Source organism: Bos taurus, chromosome 15 (genome assembly GCF_002263795.3).
Source record: "Bos taurus isolate L1 Dominette 01449 registration number 42190680 breed Hereford chromosome 15, ARS-UCD2.0, whole genome shotgun sequence".
Classification (NCBI taxonomy): Eukaryota; Metazoa; Chordata; class Mammalia; order Artiodactyla; family Bovidae; genus Bos; species Bos taurus.
Window position 1 is genome coordinate 49,295,848 of NC_037342.1, and position 20,579 is coordinate 49,316,426.

The 20,579-nt window shown below is 36.3% G+C and overlaps 1 protein-coding gene across 1 annotated transcript; it reads left to right on the plus strand.

Moving 5' to 3' along the window:
• The first annotated feature begins 11,111 nt into the window (after positions 1–11,111).
• On the plus strand, positions 11,112–12,068 carry OR52A5D (olfactory receptor family 52 subfamily A member 5D). Its single transcript, NM_001390611.1, has one exon. It carries the CDS (start codon positions 11,112–11,114, stop codon positions 12,066–12,068), a length of 957 nt encoding a protein of 318 aa, NP_001377540.1.
• The last annotated feature ends 8,511 nt before the right edge of the window (positions 12,069–20,579 follow it).

A 20,579-nucleotide genomic window follows, 5' to 3' on the forward strand; every position in this document is an offset into this window, starting at 1 on the left:
ATACATAAGAGCCTATGAAGAAGAAAATAATATTTTTCATCTTTTATTTGCTGGCATTTTTCATACAAATGCTGTGTGGATTTTTCAACAGAAAGTATGAATCTGTATCTTATTCCTGATCTTATGCATATCAATATGTGTAGTTTTTTTACATTCTGAGTGCTCTCCTGCTTTTAGAACTTAGGCATTTCCTTCAAGGAATTTAGACCATTTTCCTTTTTGTCTCTATCCCTTCTAATGGCTCTCATAGCATGTATCACAACATTTTCTCTGTATGTAACTTCTTTTTTCATATAGATCTCATGTGTAATTTATATGTATACTCCTGACCTACACATATACGAAACATTTTAAATATGAACAAATACATATTGCTGAGGATTTAGAAAATGAACGCACGAAAATTCTACCACAACTTTCATAATGAGAATTTATTTTCACAATAGGATAATCTGCATGGTTTCCTAAAGAAGACAAAGCCTTCTCAGGTGACACAATGGTAAAGAATTCCCCTACCAGTGCAGGAGACACAAGAAATGTAGGTTCAATCTCTAGGTCAGGGAGATTCCCTGGAGTAGGAAATATCGACCCACTCCAGTATTATTTCCTGGAAAATTCCATAGACAGAGGAGCCAGGCAGTCTACAGTCCAAGGGGTTGCAAAGAGTTGGACCTGACTGAATGACTAAGCAGGCATGCACTAAAAAACATGTGGAAGAAGAGGTGTTTAATAATTTAATAATTAAATTAATAATTAATCATAATAATTACAAATAATAATAATTTAATCAGATAATATTTCCATAGTTGTAGAATAATTATTCCTACTCTTAAATTATCTTTAATTTCTACACTTTATTTTTAGAACAGTTTAAGTTTTACCAAAAAAAATAGGTAAAAAGTCAAAATTCCCATATAACCTTTCTCCCCTGAATAAATATTTAACTTAGCTACCTTTTTGATCTATTCAAGTCACCACGTTTATTTGGTATATCCTAAATTTAAAAACATGCATCTAGTAATTTTTCTAGTATGTTCTTTCTATAACATACTGACTCAAATTTTTTTTAAAAATTCATTGAGATGCAATTCACATACCATGTAACTCATCCTTTAAAGAGTACAAGTCTCTGGTTTTTGATATGTTCAAAAAATTGCACAACCAATACTATTATCAAATTCCAGAACATTTTCACCATCCCAATAAAGATAGTCCACTCCCATTAGCAGGTACTTCTCATTCTCCTGCCCCATTACAGGGCAACCATCTTTGCCTTTCTGTGTCTGTGCTTTCACTACCTTGGACATCTCATATAAGTGGAATGAAACAATATTTGGCTTTGTATGTCTGGCTCTCTTCTTAGAAAGAAACAATAATGAATAGGTAAGATAAATAAAGATAAGAAAGATGCCTACCTATCAATTAATGTACAGTTCTATCAAGATAATTAAAGATAAGAAAGAAAGAATAATGAACTAAGAGAACACTTAGAATAATGTTCTCAAGGTTTCTTTGGGTTGTACATAAATAAGCATGTCATTTACCTTTATGCTTAAATGATATTCTATTGTATGATGTACCTGAATATGCTCTTGCACCAAGTAAGCAGGTATCTGGCCAAATAAGCTTTTTCATGATCCTTTTCTCTCTGAATGGTAAGGATCACCATCTTAATTTAGACAATTTTACAAAAACAATAGGCATGTTCAGAACCTTCTCATTTTTATTTTTATTTTTCATATTTCATTTAATAATATTTCTTCTAATTTGATGAGTTTTATTAGCCATCTTGTAGTAAAGCTATTAGACTTCAATTTCTAACTGGTTATGATTTTAAATTGTTTTTTCTCTCTTTTGTTTTCTTTTAAAACATTGGGAAATAAGTGCCTTTTCTGAAAATTTGCTGTTTCCTAATTTATTTCACAAAGGCATACATTTCTATTAAAAATGCTTTGGAAAATTTCTTATTGATATTCAGGGTTCAAAGGAACTATAATACATGTGTCAACAAAACAAAACAAAAATCACATCATTTATAAAACATATCCCCCACTGTTCTAACAGATTTTAACTAAGTAATATATAAGAATATATATGCCTCTAACATTCTACAGCACTTTCATGGCTTCAGGTTCAAACAGTTTTTGCATATTTTCTAAAAGTATATTGGGAGTCATTCAATAGGTCTATATTGGTCATTGCAATATGTATAGAGAGTATTTAACTTATATGCAGAATACATCATGAGAAACTCTGGGCTGGAAGAAGCACAAGCTGGAATCAAGATTGCCAGGAGAAATATCCATAACCTCAGATATGCAGATGACACCACCCTTATGGCAGAAAGTGAAGAGGAACTAAAAAAGTCTCTTGATGAAAGTGAAAATGGAGACTGAAAAAGTTGGCTTAAAACTCAACATTCAGGAAACGAAGATCATGGCATCTGGTCCCATCACTTCATGGAAAATAGATGGGGAAACAGTGAAAACAGCGTCAGACTTTATTTTTTGGGGCTCCAAAATCACTGCAGATGGTGACTGCAGCCATGAAATTAAAAGATGTTTACTCCTTGGAAGAAAAGTTATGACCAACCTAGACAGCATATTGAAAAGCAGAGACATTACTTTGCCAACAAAGGTCAGTCTAGTCAAGGCTATGGTTTTTCCAGTGGTCATGTATGGATGTGAAAGTTGGACTGTGAATAAAGCTGAGCGCCAAAGATGCTTTTGAATTGTGGTATTGAAGACTCTTGAGAGTCCCTTGGATGGCAAGGAGATCCAACCAGTCCATTTTGAAGGAGATTAGTCCTGGGTGTTTCAATGTAAGGACTGATGTTGAAGCTAAAACTCCAATACTTTGCCCACCTCATGTGAAGAGTTGACTCACTGGAAAAGACTCTGATGCTGGGAGGGATTGGGGGCAGGAGGAGAAGGGGACGACAGAGGATGAGATGGCTGAATGGCATCACTGACTCGATGGACGTGAGTCTGAGTGAACTCCGGGAGTTGGTGATGGACAGGGAGGCCTGGTGTGCTGCGATTCATGGGGTCACAAAGAGTCGGACACGACTGAGTGACGGAACAGAACTTAACTGAATGCATAGACTTCAGACTCTGTGGTCCTTACCTCCATCTACTTCATGTACTATCTGAAAAGCAGTAATCTTGATTTTCCTGAAAATATTTCATTTAATCATGGGTTCACCTGTTACTTCAGTGGGCTATTGGCACTCTGATAAGTACTGGTTTTGTGTTTTTGTTTTTTTTTTCTGGTTCAGATTCTCAGCTACAGCTGATTCTAATCTGCTCATGTGAATCACTGAGTGCCCAGGGGCAAAGGCACACACACACTCTGATCCAGGCTGAGTTAGTTTACCTGTATATCTGCTCACAATCCTATACCATTGCTTTTTCTGAAAGTGAAAGTTGCTCAGTCGTGACAGACTCTGCGACCCCATGAACTGTATAGCCCACCAGGTTCCTCTGTCCAGGGAATTCTCCAGGCCAGAATACTGAAATGGGTTGCCATTCCCTTCTCCAGGGAATCTTCCAGATCCAGGGATCAAAACCAGGTCTCCTGCCTGCAGGCAGATTCTTTATAGTCTGAGCCACCAGGGAAGCCCATTGCTTTTCCTAGGATGATGATAATTTTATGGCAGTTTAATAGAGGATGAAGTCAGAGAGTCTTTTAATTCAAAAGGAACATGACTAATAAATAGTGCCTAACCCAATGATCAGAGAAGGCAATGTCACCCTACTCTGGTACTCTTGCCTGGAAAATCCCATGGGCAGAGGAGCCTGGTAGGCTGCAGTCCATGGGGTCGCTAAGAGTCGGACACGACTGAGCGACTTCATTTTCACTTTTCACTTTCATGCATTGGAGAAGGAAATGGCAACCCACTCCAGTGTTCTTGCCTGAAGAATCCCAGGAACAGGGGAGCCTGGTGGGCTGCCATCTATGTGGTCGTACAGAGTTGGACACGACTGAAGTAACTTAGCAGCAGCAGCAGCAGCCCAATGATACAGGACAAAACCAGTGTGACTTCAAGTATGGCCATCTGGTAATCCAGGGTTATTAGCCACTCTCTTTTGTTCTTTTCAGTGAATCAAAGTTTATTCCTTTCTCTTCTCTATATTGAAACTTAAAAACACTATTGTGAGGCACAAACCTTTCTTTCAACCAAGTGAATAACTCTCATGTGGAAATTGATATCAATTTTAGACACTAAATTTTTTAAAAATATATACCATCCTTTCATAACAATTCTGAACATAACTGGGATAATTTGGTGAGAGCTGGTTTGGATATGGGATAGATTTGTGTCCCAAATTTTGCATAGAAGAAGCTCAGAAAATGACTGGTAGCTGAGGCTCTGAGGTGAATGTTCCCAGGTCAGCCCCCATCATGGGACTAAACAAGAAGTCAGTCCTTCTCTGACTAAAATTAGATTACAAAAAATATATATATATGTATGTATGTATGTATTTTACTTCTCTGTCAGCATGTCTTGGATGGTTATTTTGAACATTTAAAGATGTTTGTCTTACCTTTATTGTTTCATTATTTTTGTAAATAAATATCACTGACTTGTTTTGTGCTGTCTTGAGGCACTGTCCTCTTAAGAAATTTTTAGAAGGAGGTTCATTTTGGTTCCCAGTCCTAAAGTGAAACCAAAGTTTGAGAATTTTTTTAGATGCAGAACCAGCTATTAGAGATAAATCTTATATGCTCTGAATGTGCCTTCTTTTTCATTCCTGTCTCCAGTGAACCTGAAAGCTCTCCAGGGATTGGTGAAAACCAGTCCCCAGGTGCATCCTAGAGTATAAAGCATTCACTCTTCACTATCTGAAATGTCAGAACGTTTACTACTTTATAGTTTCTATTTGTACTACCACAGATGATCTCTGGTAAGTCTTTGGGTGTGAGACTATGCACTGAGTGTGGGAAAGTGGAGGATTGGTTTCAAAAAGATGTATATGTCATACAATCAATCCAATTCCAGTATGTAAAAAAAAAAAAAAAAAAAAGGTAATACAATCTTACAGTAGCTGAATGTTTAGTCACCAGAGAGATGTGTCTCATGCTTTTCACAACATTTCTGAATCACTTAGCCACACTTGGTAACAAATTTAAAAATGAAGTTGAAAAATAAAGGTATTTAGAGATTGGTATCTGTGCTCATGGATTAATGGAAAACTTATTTGTTAAAAGGTCAGGAAATTATACATGTTTACTTCCCTGATAGCTCAGTTAGTAAAGAATCTGCCTGCAATGCAGAAGATCCTGGTTCAATTCCTGGGTTGGGAAGATTCACTGGAGCAGGGATAGGTTACCTACTCCAGTATTCTTGGGCTTCCCTTGTGACTCAGCTGGTAAAGAACCCACCTGCAATGCGGGAGACATGGGTTTGATCCTTGGCTTGGAAAGATCCCCTAGAGAAGGGAAAGGCTACCCACTCCAGTATTCTAGCCTGGAGAATCCCATGAACTGTATAGTCCATGGGGTCACAAAGAGTCGGACCTGACTGAGCGACTTTCACTTTCACATTCACACTGGAAACAATGGAGGAAAAACCTGCCTTCAAGTAATTCAGTAAAAACACTTATTCAGATAAAGTGTTCATTAAATATCACAAGTTATTTGTGAGAAGATAAATGTCTGTTGATTAATAACTGGCATTTATTGACAGATCAATATATTTTATGTTTCCTTCCAACTATTTAGATGGATTTTGTCATTAATAATCAAAGTCACATGGTAATTAGTTTCTATCTATGAATATTGCTTGAGAAATAAAGAAATTGATACAATTCAAAGTTTTATACCTGGGTGCAGAGAAGGCAAACATAAGTAGTAGTATCCAGATTTTAAACTCCCTTGGCTTACTGCAGATCTTGGGCAATTAACTGCCATGACCCATGGCTATTATATATCATTGAATTGAAGATTTAGGACTTTAAGAAGAAATTAAGAAGGAAGCCATTTAAGGCTCATTATAAAGAATATCTATTTGACATTTGGAGCTGTCCTGAAATGTGGCACGCTATCTCAGAAACAAATAGTCCTCTATATTCATGAGGACTTGAGACAGAGAAGGGTGGGTGAATGTCAGAGAGTTCATAGAGGAAAGATTCCTGAGGTTGTAGAAAGTGTGGAATTAGAGCCCTGAATTCCTTAAATCTTTTACATCTTGAAATTTAGCTGATTCAAAATTGGAGTTGTAACACTAATAATTCATGCTTTATGCTGTAAACATGATCCAGGTATATTTACCCTGGCTTATGAATTTCAAGAGCTTAAGATACCTTTCTTCAGTCTTCTAAATCTGCTTACATTTGTATACACAGAGTTCCTTTCAGCTTTTCTTTTGTCATTCATAGCTGAAATTCTCAAGGAAAAACCTCCTTTAGCCTCATCTCTCCTTTTCTGCTGCATAAAGTCAATGAGTCTCACAGATTTTTATTCCTTGTTATTCTTTTGCTATACCATACTACTTCATAATGCAATGTATGGACTATCACTAATATCATTCTGACTGGGTCTGTTAACACTTAGCTGCCACATCTTACAAGCCATCCATCAAACTGCCAACAGAGGGAATTCTTTACCTTCCAAAAAAAAGTGTCCTTCCACCAAAAATATAAAACCATTTGGTTTAAAACACTTTACATTTGATATTATTTCCTTCTATTAGCCATCATTTCTGCTTATGAAATGATTTATATGTGAAAAATATTTATATGGAGACAATGTCACCATAACTCACATGAAAGTGAAAATGAAGTCGCTCAGTCGTATGTGACTCTTAGCGACCCCATGGACTGTAGCCCACCAAGCTCCTCCATCCATGGGATTCTCTAGGCAAGAGTACTGGAGTGGGTTGCCATTTCCTTCTCCAGGGGATCTTCCCGACCCAGAGATCGAACACAGGTCTCCCACATTGCAGGCAGACGCTTTAACCTCTGAGCAACCAGGGAAGCCCTTGTGATTTTTGTACAAACTATTTTCTCTTACCATGACTGTCTCAGTCTCTTTTATCTAGTAATTTCTACTGAAAAATTATTCCCCTTCATAGGCAATTTATTCTTCCCATTTTGATTAAAAGTACATAATCATTCATCTTATTAATTTAAAAGTGCTTTTTCTGTATAACTGTATAATAATGTTTAGCAACCAGGATGATGTTCTTTTCCCTACACATCTATGGGCTATTTGATGACATCTAAATACCTTTTGAGTGCCAAGATGAGCAAGAGCTACTGACATCTAATGTGTACAAAATAAGGATGTTGTAAATCTCTACAAATGCAGAGAATTACCCCAAAACAAAAATTTATCTGACCTAGACCTTGGTGGCCCCCCTGGTGGCTCAGTGGTAAAGACTCTGCCTGCAATGTAGGAGACCTAGGTTCAACCCCTGGTCAGGAAGATCCGGTCCACTGGAGAAGGAAATGGCAACCCACTCCAGTATTTTTCCCTGGGAAATCCTGTGGACAGAGGAGCATAGTGGGCCATAGTCTACGAGGTCACAAGGAGTCAGACACTACTTAGCAACTAAACATCAACATATCTTGGTAATTGTACCCTGCTTAGGAAACACTGCCCCAGAAAATTGTCATTAGGACTCATGAAGTTAGAGTCAATGAAAAAATTAATCTAAGAAGCAAGTTTAAAATTTTATTTGGGACAAATTGAAGATTATAATCCAGGAACAACATCTCAGAAAAATCTGTGGACTGTTCCCTCTATTAGAAATGAAAGCACAGTTATATAAATTTTAGGGCGAAGAAAGTTGTACTTTGAATGATGTATTATTGACAGTTTATATAATCCAGATCTCCAAGAACAACGTGGTGGGTCATTGCAACCCCTTATAAGATTAAGAAGGAATGTTACCTTTTAAGGAGTTGTGGTGTCAGGAAAATGTTGTTCTTTCTAATGAAGCAGGTATTTCTGCCCATGGGCTAGTTTGGTCTGATGCTTAAGACAGATAAACAATGCAATCTAGGGGGAGAGAAGAGGTCAAAGGCAGAGAAAATAATTTCATGTTTAAATTATTTGTCTTCTCCATAAAATAAGAATTTTATTTCTCAGTAGGAATATAAAACTATCATCTGGAAAGGTAACTACATTTTTCATAAGAGATATTGTCTTTTAGATTGAAGGCACACTTTTCTATTTCTATATCTGCTCATTTGTTTACTGCTGTCTTCTCTTTTGCTCACTTTCCTTTCTGCAATTATTCACAATATTAACTTACCTAGAGCTATGGCTTCCATGTTTTATGGATTCTCTGGGTCAAGTATTCCTTATACAGCCATGTTAAATCGCTCAAATATTCTGGATAAAGAGAGTAGCCTGTATTTTTGAGTCAAACCATAGAGATTGTTAGCAAGTATATGGATACCATGATGTTCCAAGTGGGGTCCTATGCCAGACAAGTAGCATCTAACAAACATGTACTATAATGTATATAGTAAAACTATTTGGCAAATTAAGAAGCTAACCTAAGAGTTGTCCTCTTTCAGATCCTGAGAGGAACAATCTCATTGAAATCTTTTGTGTATTTTAATACAATCCATCCTGATTTAGCTGTACTCTGAATGTATCTCCTAATATTTACTGAATTATAGCTGTAAAAATCTCAGAAGACACAAATTACTTTTTTGTTTTACCTAGATCAATATCCCTGGAGAAGGCAATGGCACCCCACTCCAGTACTCTTGCTTGGAAAATCCCAGGGGCAGAGGAGCCTGGTGGGCTGCCGTCTATGTGGTCGCACAGAGTGGGACACGACTGAAGTGACTTAGCGAGCGAGCGAGCGAGATCAACATCCCATATAATTTAGAACAAAGTACATTTACTTATGGGCTTCCCTGGTGGCTCACTGGCAAAGAATCTGCCTCTCAGTGCAGGAGATGAGGGTTCGATTCCTGGGTTGGAAGATCCCCTGAAGGAGGAAATGGCAACCCACTCCATGGCAACTTCCTTGGGAAATCCCATGGACAGAGGAGGGCTACAGTTCATGGGGTAGCAAAAGAGTCAGTCATGACTTAGCGACTGAACAAAAACAAATATTTATTTATATTATTTATAAATATATTATTTATAAATTAACAAGTCTTAGCTTTTCATTTGAGAAGGAAATGGCAGTCCAGTATTCTTGCCTGGAGAATTGCAGGGACGGGGGAGCCTGGTGGGCTGCCGTCTGTATGGTCGCACAGAGTTGGACACGACTGAAATGACTTAGCAGCAGCAGCTTTTCATTAATAAAATAGGGTAATGTTGTCAATATAATAGAGGAAAATTAAAAAATTAAAAATTTACAAACTTAAAAAGATAATATAATACTTATTTAACAATGTTTGACACTACTTTTTGAGTTTCAAGCACTCAGCACAATGTAAGTACATCATAGTTATATGATAAATACATTGATATTTGTTCTATAGTTGGTGTAAATAATACTTTTATTATAATGGATGCTTAATTAATATGTATTTAATAAAATCATTAGGAAATAAACTTCTCAAATGTTAATTTCTGATTTGAAAAACATCTGCTTTGGTATATTGTGTATATGCTCCAAGGAGAATTCCTAAACATGAGTGTCCAAAAGGAAAGCCTTGTTCATAAGGGAATAAGTTTTAAGAAAAATAAGCAACAAATGCTCTTGCAATTGACCTCAGGTAGGATAGATATATCTTTTTGTCTGTGAGAGAATCTAAGCTTATCAGGGCAGACAACTTGAAGGATGAAGGAGAGGATATGAGCAGAGATTCTTCTTATTCCAAATCTGTTGTTTTAGGACTTTCTCATAGTCTTTGTTTTATATTTGCTTTAATGGTTCCAAAAAGGAGCTTTACAATTAGTCAAAAAATATTTACTAATTAGTAAATTAATATTTTGCTTTTCCTGGGGTTAAACACACACATATCAGTATACATGTATTCACAGAAGAAATAGTAGGGGATTGGCAGCCTGGAAAAACCCCAAAGAGTTTGGAAAATGATAAGACAAAGTCACTTATAGGAGGTCTTGAAAGTGAATAGTGGTATGAATGAAGTAACTACTGAAGGGCATAGACAAATAAGGAGCTGAATCTGGTTCTATGAAATAAAATTGTGTAAAAGAAAAATGTTAACTATAGAAATTGTATTTTGAGTGGCTATTAGATGCATAAGGCTCTAAGTAAAGGAAACATTATATTTAACACAAGTTCTTATGTTATTGCAAATAATTAAGAAAAAAAAATAGCTTTTCAGACCTAATGGTTATTGGTAAAGAGGGAGAAGAACAGAAGACTTAGGCTGACACTTGAAATTGAATACAAGTGATGTGTACATTGCAGGGCATAGAACAAATCCTTGGGAACTAAGGATATGGGGATAACATCCATGACTTTTAAAAGTAATGGATTTATTTTCTGAGAGGTTAAGTAGAGGAAGGTAAAGATGTGTGACTCATTTTTGGGAAAACATTGAAAGTTTGAATAATTAGTTTAAAGCACTCGGAGAGAGTGTATTTCAGAGGGATCTGGCCAAGAAGAAACCAATTTAAGAGAAAAAAAAAAAAATAGTGAGCTGCAAAACTGAAAAATATTCTAATCAAACTTGCTTTCTGATTATGACCAAACAGAAAGAGTTACTACTACTATAGATCCTTCACGCCAGATCTAGGTACAGTCTAATCTTCAAATTCATTACTTTGAATTAGATGAATTTTCCCCTCAATTCCAATTGGTATGTGACCAAAAAAGAAAGAAAGCACTGATGATTAGCACTCATAAAAGCACAAGCTAAGGGGAATTTCTTTCATTAGTCGTGGACCAGAAAGAAGCCATACAGTATGTTCACTTAGTTTTTCTCACTGAAAAAAATAAAGGCATGCAGAAACATAGAATCTGATGATTGACTACTTAAAGACATTGAGAAAAGAGATGGAAAATTAGAGAGGAGTCATTGGGCAGAGAAAGTAAGATTGTATCCTCCTAGTCTAACTAAAGCATATTTTGCTGAAATAACTCATTCTAATTTTTAATTTTTCAGTTTTAACAGGAATTAAAAGATGACATAGAAGTAGCACTTCTTGATTCTACTACTCACATCACCATGCTCAGACCCAATGGCTCAGTCTTCACGCCCTCTGTACTAACACTCATCGGGATTCCTGGCCTGGAGTCAGTGCAGTGTTGGATCGGGATTCCATTCTGTTTCATGTACCTTATGGCAGTGATTGGGAATACATTAATTTTAGTGATAATCAAATATGAAAACAGCCTTCATAGTCCAATGTACATTTTTCTGGCCATGTTGGGGGCCACAGACATTGCACTTAGCACATGTATTCTTCCCAGAATGTTAGGCATCTTTTGGTTTCACTTGACAGAGATTTCCTTTGATGCCTGTCTTCTACAAATGTGGCTTATTCACTCATTCCAGGCAACCGAATCAGGTGTTTTACTGGCCATGGCCCTAGATCGCTATGTGGCCATCTGTAACCCCTTGAGACATGCCAGCATCTTCTCCCAAAAACTCTTGACTCACATTGGAATCGGTGTAGTACTCAGGGCTATCGTTCTTGTAGCACCATGCATAGTGCTTATCAAATATCGTCTTAAATTCTACCGAACCACAGTCATCTCCCACTCTTACTGTGAGCACATGGCCATTGTGAAACTGGCTACTGAAGATATACGGATCAACAAGATATTAGGCCTGTTTGTTGCCTTCACTATCTTAGGATTTGATATCAGCTTTATTACTTTGTCCTATTTTCAGATTTTTGTCACTGTCTTTCAACTGCCCCAGAAGGAAGCAAGATTGAAAGCCTTTAATACATGCATCGCTCATATTTGTGTCTTCCTGCAGTTCTACCTCCTTGGCTTCTTCTCTTTCTTCACACACAGGTTTGGTTCTCACATACCACCATACGTTCACATCCTTTTATCTAGCCTTTACCTTTTAGTTCCACCTTTTCTCAACCCAATCGTCTATGGAGTGAAGACCAAACAAATTCGTGACCGTGTCCTGAAAATGATCTTCTCCAAAAGACATCCTGATCATTAGTGGCTCCTTCTGTAGAGATTTTAGGTTAGTTTAAAGTAGCAACTTTAATATGGTGAAAAGTTACATCATGAACGAATATCTACATCTGAAAACAATCTTTAAAGCTCAAATGCTGATAATTTAACAAGCCCTCAAATACTTAAAAGCTTTGGTTTGCTATTCACATAAAGAACAAGCTTCCTTATGATGAGATTTCAAATTGTTTCTGTTACTCTTGTTTGGTCCTGTTTATTTAAATCTAGAATGTCCCTTCTAGCAGCACATATTGACAGCAAAATTGAAGAAAACAGCACTTCATTTCCAGTAATTTTCAAGCACCATGAAATATATCAATATTTTTAGGCTGCTAAACCAATTCAAAGCTATAATTCTAGCTATGTTTCACTTTATAGTATTTGTTTATGAATCTATATTTTGATTTTTTGAAATCACTTATCCATTTTTGTCTACTTCATCTGAATAACTGATGAATATATAAACTATGTAAAATTAGTAATATCAATGTCAGAAATATAAAATCTGTATGATGCTGTCCAAAGTCTATAAACACAGAGGAGTTTTCACAGGAAAGCATACATTAAAAATTTTAAGCATATTCAAAAATATACCTATTTTATCCAAAAAATCCAATCAGTATCTAAATAGAAAACATCTTTTCAGAGACAAATATTTTAATGATTTTACCCAATTTGAGTTTTGCTTGAAATTGGAGCTTTAGTTCTAGCATTGAACACTTATACAAATACATTTTCACTGCATTTAGAAATTTCATACTTCAAGTATCTTGAATAGAGGAACTGTGTCTAATTGGTGCTTTTATCCACAGTTAGGTAATGCTTGAGGCGTCTTCAAATTTCAGAAAAATGACATTGTATAATGAACAATTAAGACATTTTCTTGCTGTTGATCAATGGTATTCAAAGCCAACAAATATAGAGACTTTAGGGTAATAAGAAAACTTTGAAGAAAATCGTAGTAAACAAAGAGAGATATCTGAATATGTAGTTGTAAATTAACATATAGTCAAAGAAAGAAATAACCCAACATTTCACTACAATAAAAAGAAAGAAAAAGGAATCATGTCATTTAAGAGGCAGAAGCAGATAATTATTTTGAATAAATAATTATGTTGAATAAAGCATAATGAACTTGTGTCATAATGTACTTTTACAATTGACCTCAGGTAGGTTAGATACTGAGCAGCATGTGGAATCTTTGGAATGTTTGCTCTGGACCAAGGACTGAACCCGTGCCCCCTGTATTAAAAGGGTGAAGTCTTAACCACTGGACTGCCAGGGAAGTTCTGCACTAAGTTTTTACTAAAATTTTTATAAACCTGAGGTATATGAAGAAAGGAAAAATACACCAAGGGAAGTAATAAAGCAATATGTTAATGAATCTCAGATGTACAAAAATTTCTTTAATGAGGTAACAAAAACTTAATTAGTTTTAAATCTGTTACAGCATTAAATGTTTCAAGAAGCTGTGGCAACCATAGTGCATAATGAATAACTGGTGAAGACATCCACCTCTCAAAAGAAGTAAAACAGCAAATATATGAATTGTCTCCAAGAGGTTATAGCATGTAATGTGCACAAAATGAAGATAAAAAGTTCTGATACACCTGAATAAGAAACCAAGGAAAATGGAATGTGATGATAATAACCAATTAATTATGCAGGAATTGGGAGAACCATATTCCAAAATATAAAGTGCAAAAAATTGCCAAAGTGCATGAATTATACTAGAAAAAGCACATACATTTGAAAAGCTCAATAAGAAAAATCAGCCTAGCTGTATCAACCGACAAAACCAAACACATTCCATATGCATCAGAATGCCTGCCTTTATTTATCTTCTGGAGTATGAAAAAAGACAAACAACATAAACCATAAAAGTACATCATCATACATAAAAAGTAATTTTCAAATGAGGTATGTAGGTATAATATGACTGTGTGTTGACAGTCAAGTTTTTTAAGCCTATAATTAGCTAAAGAGACCAATAACAAGGTGTAATAATCAAGCAACCATTTTTTGTCTCTTAAATAGAAGATTAGAAATAGGTCAATTAGTAAGAGTTGACAGTTCCGGAGAAAATACAAGCAAAGTAATTACCTTACCTTTCATAAGAATAGTTAGAATTTAAACATTGATTCAGGTGATTAGAAGCAAGTAATATAACCACTAGTGCAGATATATTTTCTTTGATTTTTGAAATATAATTCTCATACAGAAAAGTGAAAATAACCAATTTTGTAAAGTTCATGAAAATAACTTCTAGATGAAGAAACAGTTTCTCATTCCTTACACGTCTTGTGTTGTGTTCCTTCACCATTACAGTCTCTCATTCTTCCTAAAGATAATCTCTATATTAATAGCTAAAGTAATTATACCTTTTTTTGTATATATGTTTACAACCTAAACATGCATTCTTAAACCTTATAGTTTAGTTTTGCTGAATTTTCAATTTTATATAATTAGAAGTACATAGTATTGATTTTTTTTCTGTTTTTCTTCTTGTGAATTTTTGACTAGAATATTTTTTGTCCATCTTTCATGTTCTTTGCTGCATAATGTACTATGGTATGGATATACTACAGCTTTTTTTACCCGTCCTCTGTTTATGGGCATTGAGAAGATTTGATTTTGAAAAACACAATTTTAAACATTCTTGTATATGTATCTTGGTGCACTTAGAGTGATGATTTCTGCATCCAAAAGTCTTGTTGCTAATTCATAGGGTACTGCCAATGTTAGTAAGTGGTGTAATGCATTTCTAAAATGTTGGTTCAATTATATTCACTGGCAGAATATAAGAACCTTTATTACTGGACATCATTACTAATATTTGATATGCTTATCATCATTTTAGCCATATGGTACATTTATAATAGTAGTTCCTTGTCATTTTAGTTACCATTTTCAAACAAATAATCAGATTAAATCAAATTTTTACATATTTATGATATGATACATTTGGATTTTTTCTATTATTTTTATTAATATTATGAGGTCTTTATATATTTTGATGTAATCTTTTTCTAGATTATACACATTAAAAATGTTTTCTGCTTTTTGTAGAATACTTGAAATATTTTTGAAGACTAGATATCCTAATTAATCAAAATTATAAAATATTTAAATAAGTGCTAGTTGCTTCTGTTGCAGAAATTCAGGGAGGGGAGGGGCTCCCAGGGCCCAAGATTGAGCTCTTGTTTAATACGCAGAAATGAATTATCTGAACAGAGGCACATGTGTTGACAAAGAAGAAATTATTAGAGAGGGAAAGGGGCACTGGGGCAGGAGAGCTGGGGCAGAAAGGGTAATGGGACCCAAGAGAACTGTTCTATTATGTGGCTCAAAGTTTCAGGTTTCATGGTAATGGGCCTAGTTTCTGGCTCTGGCCAACCATCTTTCTTGGCCCATGTTTGCTCTAACTCAAGGATCATCATGGTGGCTCACACATCTCGTAGCCAAGATGAATTCTAGCATTATGGGTAATTGGCAGTACATATCATCTCCTTTCTCCTCCTTTTGGCCCCTCTCTAGATTGCCTTTTTTTTTTTTTCTCCAGCTAGCACCATTTCCTTTATCAGCAACTCTCTTTATGAGATAATCCATGCAACTGGTTATCATTGTGCCTGGCCAAAGTAGGTGGTTTCAGTCAACAGTTTCAAACATTTCCACATTGATCTAAGAAATCTTTTCCTCTCATGTGTTTATCAACAGTCATCTTATACAATGGCATTCTTTCATATTTAGACTAAAATTCATTTAAAATTGCTTTTCAGTTGTAGGTGAAATAGAGAGTATTACATATTTTTAAGCTTCATTATTAAAAATGGCATGTAATTAACTGTACATATTTAAAATGCACTATCCAATGAATCTTGGCATATGCACAAGCTCATAAAACCATTACCATTATCAACCTGTGACTCTCCCAAATTTCCTCATGTGCATTTATAATGCTGTACTTGGGTAGATACCCGTCTTCAAGCAACCACATATCTATTTGAAATCACTAAATGTCAATTTAAATTTCTAGAATTTTATGTAAATGTGAGACAAGAGGGAAGGGAGCAGGCACAACTTTGAAAGAATTACATAATGTGAGAACATGAAATAAACCAATAGAATCAAATGGGTCCAAGATGGTGAATGGCTTGACTTCCACTAAAACTTGAGCCTCACTATATGCTCATTGTAACACATCAGTAAGCTAAATGACACACCCACAGGCACCATGACAATTTCAAGGCCATCAAAGACTAAAACGTGGGTAATGGCTCAGTTCCTGGAAATCTCCACCCCTTCCCCAAAATGGTTGGAATAATCTTCCCACTCATTAGTCTATGAAATTATCCATCCCATAAAAATTAGCCACAACATATTTTGAAGCTGCTCTCATCTTCTGAGATTGTGCACACTCTGTCTGTGAAGTGTATTTCTCTCTAAATAATTCCACTTCTTACCGGTCAGTTTGTCTCTCACTGAATTCATTGATGAGACATCAAGAATCTGAACTTCATTGAGTCCCAAGATCTGGTGTGATCTCAGTTTAAAGACCATGAATTCAAGTCTCAAACTGGGTTTTGGCTGAGTTCAAGTCCCAATCAGAGATACATGGTTTCAAATGCATTAATACCAAATGTAATTTCATTTTTGGTCTTTTTTTTTTTTTTTCCCCTCTCACTGACCTCAATTATTTTCCAAGGCATTCATCAATAGTTCTCTTTTTTTGATGTTAAATAGTATTTTGTTTTGTGGATATACCACAATTCATTTATCCTTTCACTTATGGATATTTGGGTTCTTTACAGTATGTATATATTTTTATTCAGTCACGTTCATTTGCAGAGGAGAAGGAATGGACATGAGGGATATTTTGACTCTGTCACATATTGGATGAGCTCTAATGAAGCCAGAGAAGAGTAAAGGAATTGAAAACATAACAGATAACCATAGTAAGATGAGATGTGAATAGTGAGAGAGATAATAGACAGTTGAAATATGGCAATATCACCAGATTAGATGCACCTCATTGTGTTAAAACTATTGTTGAAATCAGAACGAGAGAGAGTGTGCTATTAAAAATGCAGGAAACACACTGGAAATAATCATCAGGTATAGAATATCTAGGAACTGTGAAAAGAGGGTAGGAAATGCAGTGGAGGTGGTATAAAAATGTAATTCAAATGTATTGATACATCTCTCAGTAGACAACTGCTGAGTTAATAGGTTTTCAGTTATTATGCTTAATTTCTTTAGTGCATCCTTTATTAATCATAACACTTTTGAGGGGAAAAAAAAGATATATGAATGTTTTCCTGGTGCAGTACTTGGCAAACAAGTTGAAATGGAGCAGGACCTTGTGGGGGCTGCCCTGGGAACAAAAGCACTCTCAAGTCTCCTATTCCTTATTTACAGGGGAAGGCTTCAGTCTCTTAGACCTTTCTGAATTCCAAAAGGGCTGATTCAAATAGCTACTAACAAAGGAAGTGGAAGAATGCAAAAATAAAGCAGTCAAGAAAAAGTGTGGAGATAAGGCAGAGCCCTCTTGCTAGTAACTCTTCAAGGGATACATATAACAATCTGATACATAGCTTGAGTTCTACTGCGGGAACTAAGGCCTCTACTCAAGTGGAGGATGGTAACCTTTGATTGACATTGACATAGACCCCATACTGGCCAGAAGCAGAAGGCTGCTAATTGAAATTCCTAGAACAATATCCTGTTACCACACCACCAAACAATCGGAAGAAAGTCACACACTCTGTAGCCTTCCCCAGAAATTTGCCTTTAAAAACACTTCCTCAAGGCCAGAGGGAGTTTGGACTTTTTGAGCATGTTCAGTTCAGTTCAGTTTCGTTCAGTCGCTCAGTCATGTCGGACTGTTTGCCACCCCATGAACTGCAGCACACCAGGCCTCCCTGTCCATCACCAACTCCCGGAGTTTACCCAAACTCATGTCCATTGAGTCGGTGATGCCATCTAACCATCTCATCCTCTGTCGTCCCCTTCTCCTCGTGCCTTCAAACTTCCCAACATCAGGGTCTTTTCAAATGAGTCAGTTCTTCACATCAGGTGGCCAAAATATTAGAGTTTCAGTTTCAACATCAATCCCTCCAATGAACATCCAGGACTGATTTCCTTTAGGATGGACTGGTAGGATCTCCTTGAAGTCTAAAGGACTCTCAAGAGTCTTTTTCAACACCACAGTTCAAAATCATCAATTCTTTTGCATTCAGCTTTCTTTATAGTCCAAATCTCACATCCATACATGACCACTGTAAAACCATAGCCTTGACTAGATGAACCTTTGCTGACAAAGTAATGTCTCTGCTTTTTAATATGCTGTCTAGGTTGGTCATAACTTTCCTTCCAAGGAGGAAGTGTCTTTTAATTTCATAGCTGCAGTCAACATCTGCAGTGATTTTGGAGCCCAGAAAAATAAAGTCAGCCACTGTTTCCACTGTTTCCCCATCTATTTCCCATGAAGTGATGGGACCGGGTGCCATGATCTTCGTTTTCTGAATGTGGAACTTTAAGCCAACTTTTTCACTCTCCTCTTTCACTTTCATCAAGGGGCTTTTTACTACCTCTTCACTTTCTGCCATAAGGGTGGTGTCATCTGCATATCTGAGATTATTGATATTTCTCCCGGCAATCTTGATTCCAGCTTGTGCTTCATCCAGCCCAGCATTTCTCATGATGTACTCTGCAAAGAAGTTAGATAAGCAGGGTAACAATATACAGCCTTGACATACTCCTTTTATTTGGAACCAGTCTGTTGTTCCATGTCCAGTTCTAACTGTTGCTTCTTGACCTGCATACAAGTTTCTCAAGAGGCAGGTCAGGTGGCCTGGTGTTCCCATATCTTTCAGGTGTTTCTACAGTTTTTTGTGATCCACACAGTCAAAGGCTTTGGCATAGTCAATAAAGTAGAAATAGATGTTTTTCTGTAACTCTCTTGCTTCTTTGATGATCCAGCGAATGTTGGCAATTTGATCTCTGGTTCCTCTGCCTTTTCTAAAACCAGCTTGAACATCTGGAAGTGCATGCTTCATGTACTGTTGAAGCCTGGCTTGGAGAGTTTTGAGCATTACTTTACTATCATGTGAGATGAGTGCAATTGTGTGGTAGTTTGAGCATTCTTTGCCACTGCCTTTATTTGGGATTGAAATGAAAACTTACCTTTTCCAGTCCTGTGGCCACTGCTGAGTTTAAAAAAAAAAAAAAAAAAAGAAATGCAAAAAAGCAAAATGGCTGTCTGAGGAGGCCTTACAAATAGCTGTGAAAAGAAGAGAAGTGAAAAGCAAAGGAGAAAAGGAAAGATATAGCCATTTGAATACAGAATTCCAAAGAATAGAAAGGAGAGATAAGAAAGCCTTTCTCAGCAATCAGTGCAAAGAAATAGAGGAAAACAATAGAATGGGAAAGACCAGAGAGCTCTTCAAGAAAATTTGAGGTATCAAGGGAACATTTCATGCAAAGATGGGCACAATAAAGGACAAAAATGGTATGGACCTAACAGAGGCAGAAGATATTAAAAAGAGGTGACAAGAATACACAGAACTATACAGAAAAGATCTTCATGACCCAGATAATCATGATGGTGTGATCATTCACCTAGAGCCAGACATCCTGGAATGTGAAGTCAAGTGGGCCTTAGGAAGCATCACTATGAACAAAGCTAGTGGAGGTGATGGAATTCCAGTTTGAGCATGAGTTGCTCACATTCCTTGCTTTATCACTGAAATAAAACAGTTCCTGTTCTAAATCCCAACTTTTCAGTTTCCTTGTTCTCCTGTGCTTTGCTCATAGGGGTTTGAGAAGAAAGTTGTTTTCAAATAGGATATAAGTACTATTGTATTCAGTGTTAAATTACCCTGTAATATTAGACCTTCTGGAATTAACAGCAAAAAAAAAAAAAAATTTTTTTTTTTCATCATAGGGGACTGGAGTGCAAAAGTAGGAAGTCAGGAGATACCTGGAGGAATAGTTAAGTTTGGCCTTGGAATACAAAATAAAGCAGGGCAGATTCTAACAAAGTTTTGCCTGGAGAATGCACTGGTTATAGCAAACACTGTTATGGCAAAGACCTTCTTCCAACAACATAAGAGACGATTCTACACATGGACATTACCAGAAGGTCAATATCAAAATCAGATAAATCATATTCTTTGTAGATAAAGATGGAGAAGCACTATACAGTCAGTAAAAACCAGAGTGGGAGCTGACATTCAAAAACTGAAGATCATGGCCTCCAGTCCCCTCCCTTCATGGCAAATAAATGGGGAAACAATGAAAACAGTGACAGACTTTATTTTCTTGGGCTCCAGATCACTGCAGATGGTGACTGCAGCCATGAAATTAAAAGACACTTGCTCCTTGGAAGAATAGCTATGGCAAACCTAGACAGCTATTAAAAAGCAGAGACATTACTTACTGACAACAGTCTGTACAGTCAAAGCTGTTTTTTGAATAGTCATGTATGGACATGAGA

What these genes read in the sequence shown, in the direction of transcription:
- OR52A5D (NM_001390611.1), top strand. Translation starts at nt 11,112, where the DNA reads ATGCTCAGACCCAATGGCTCAGTCTTCACGCCCTCTGTACTAACACTC.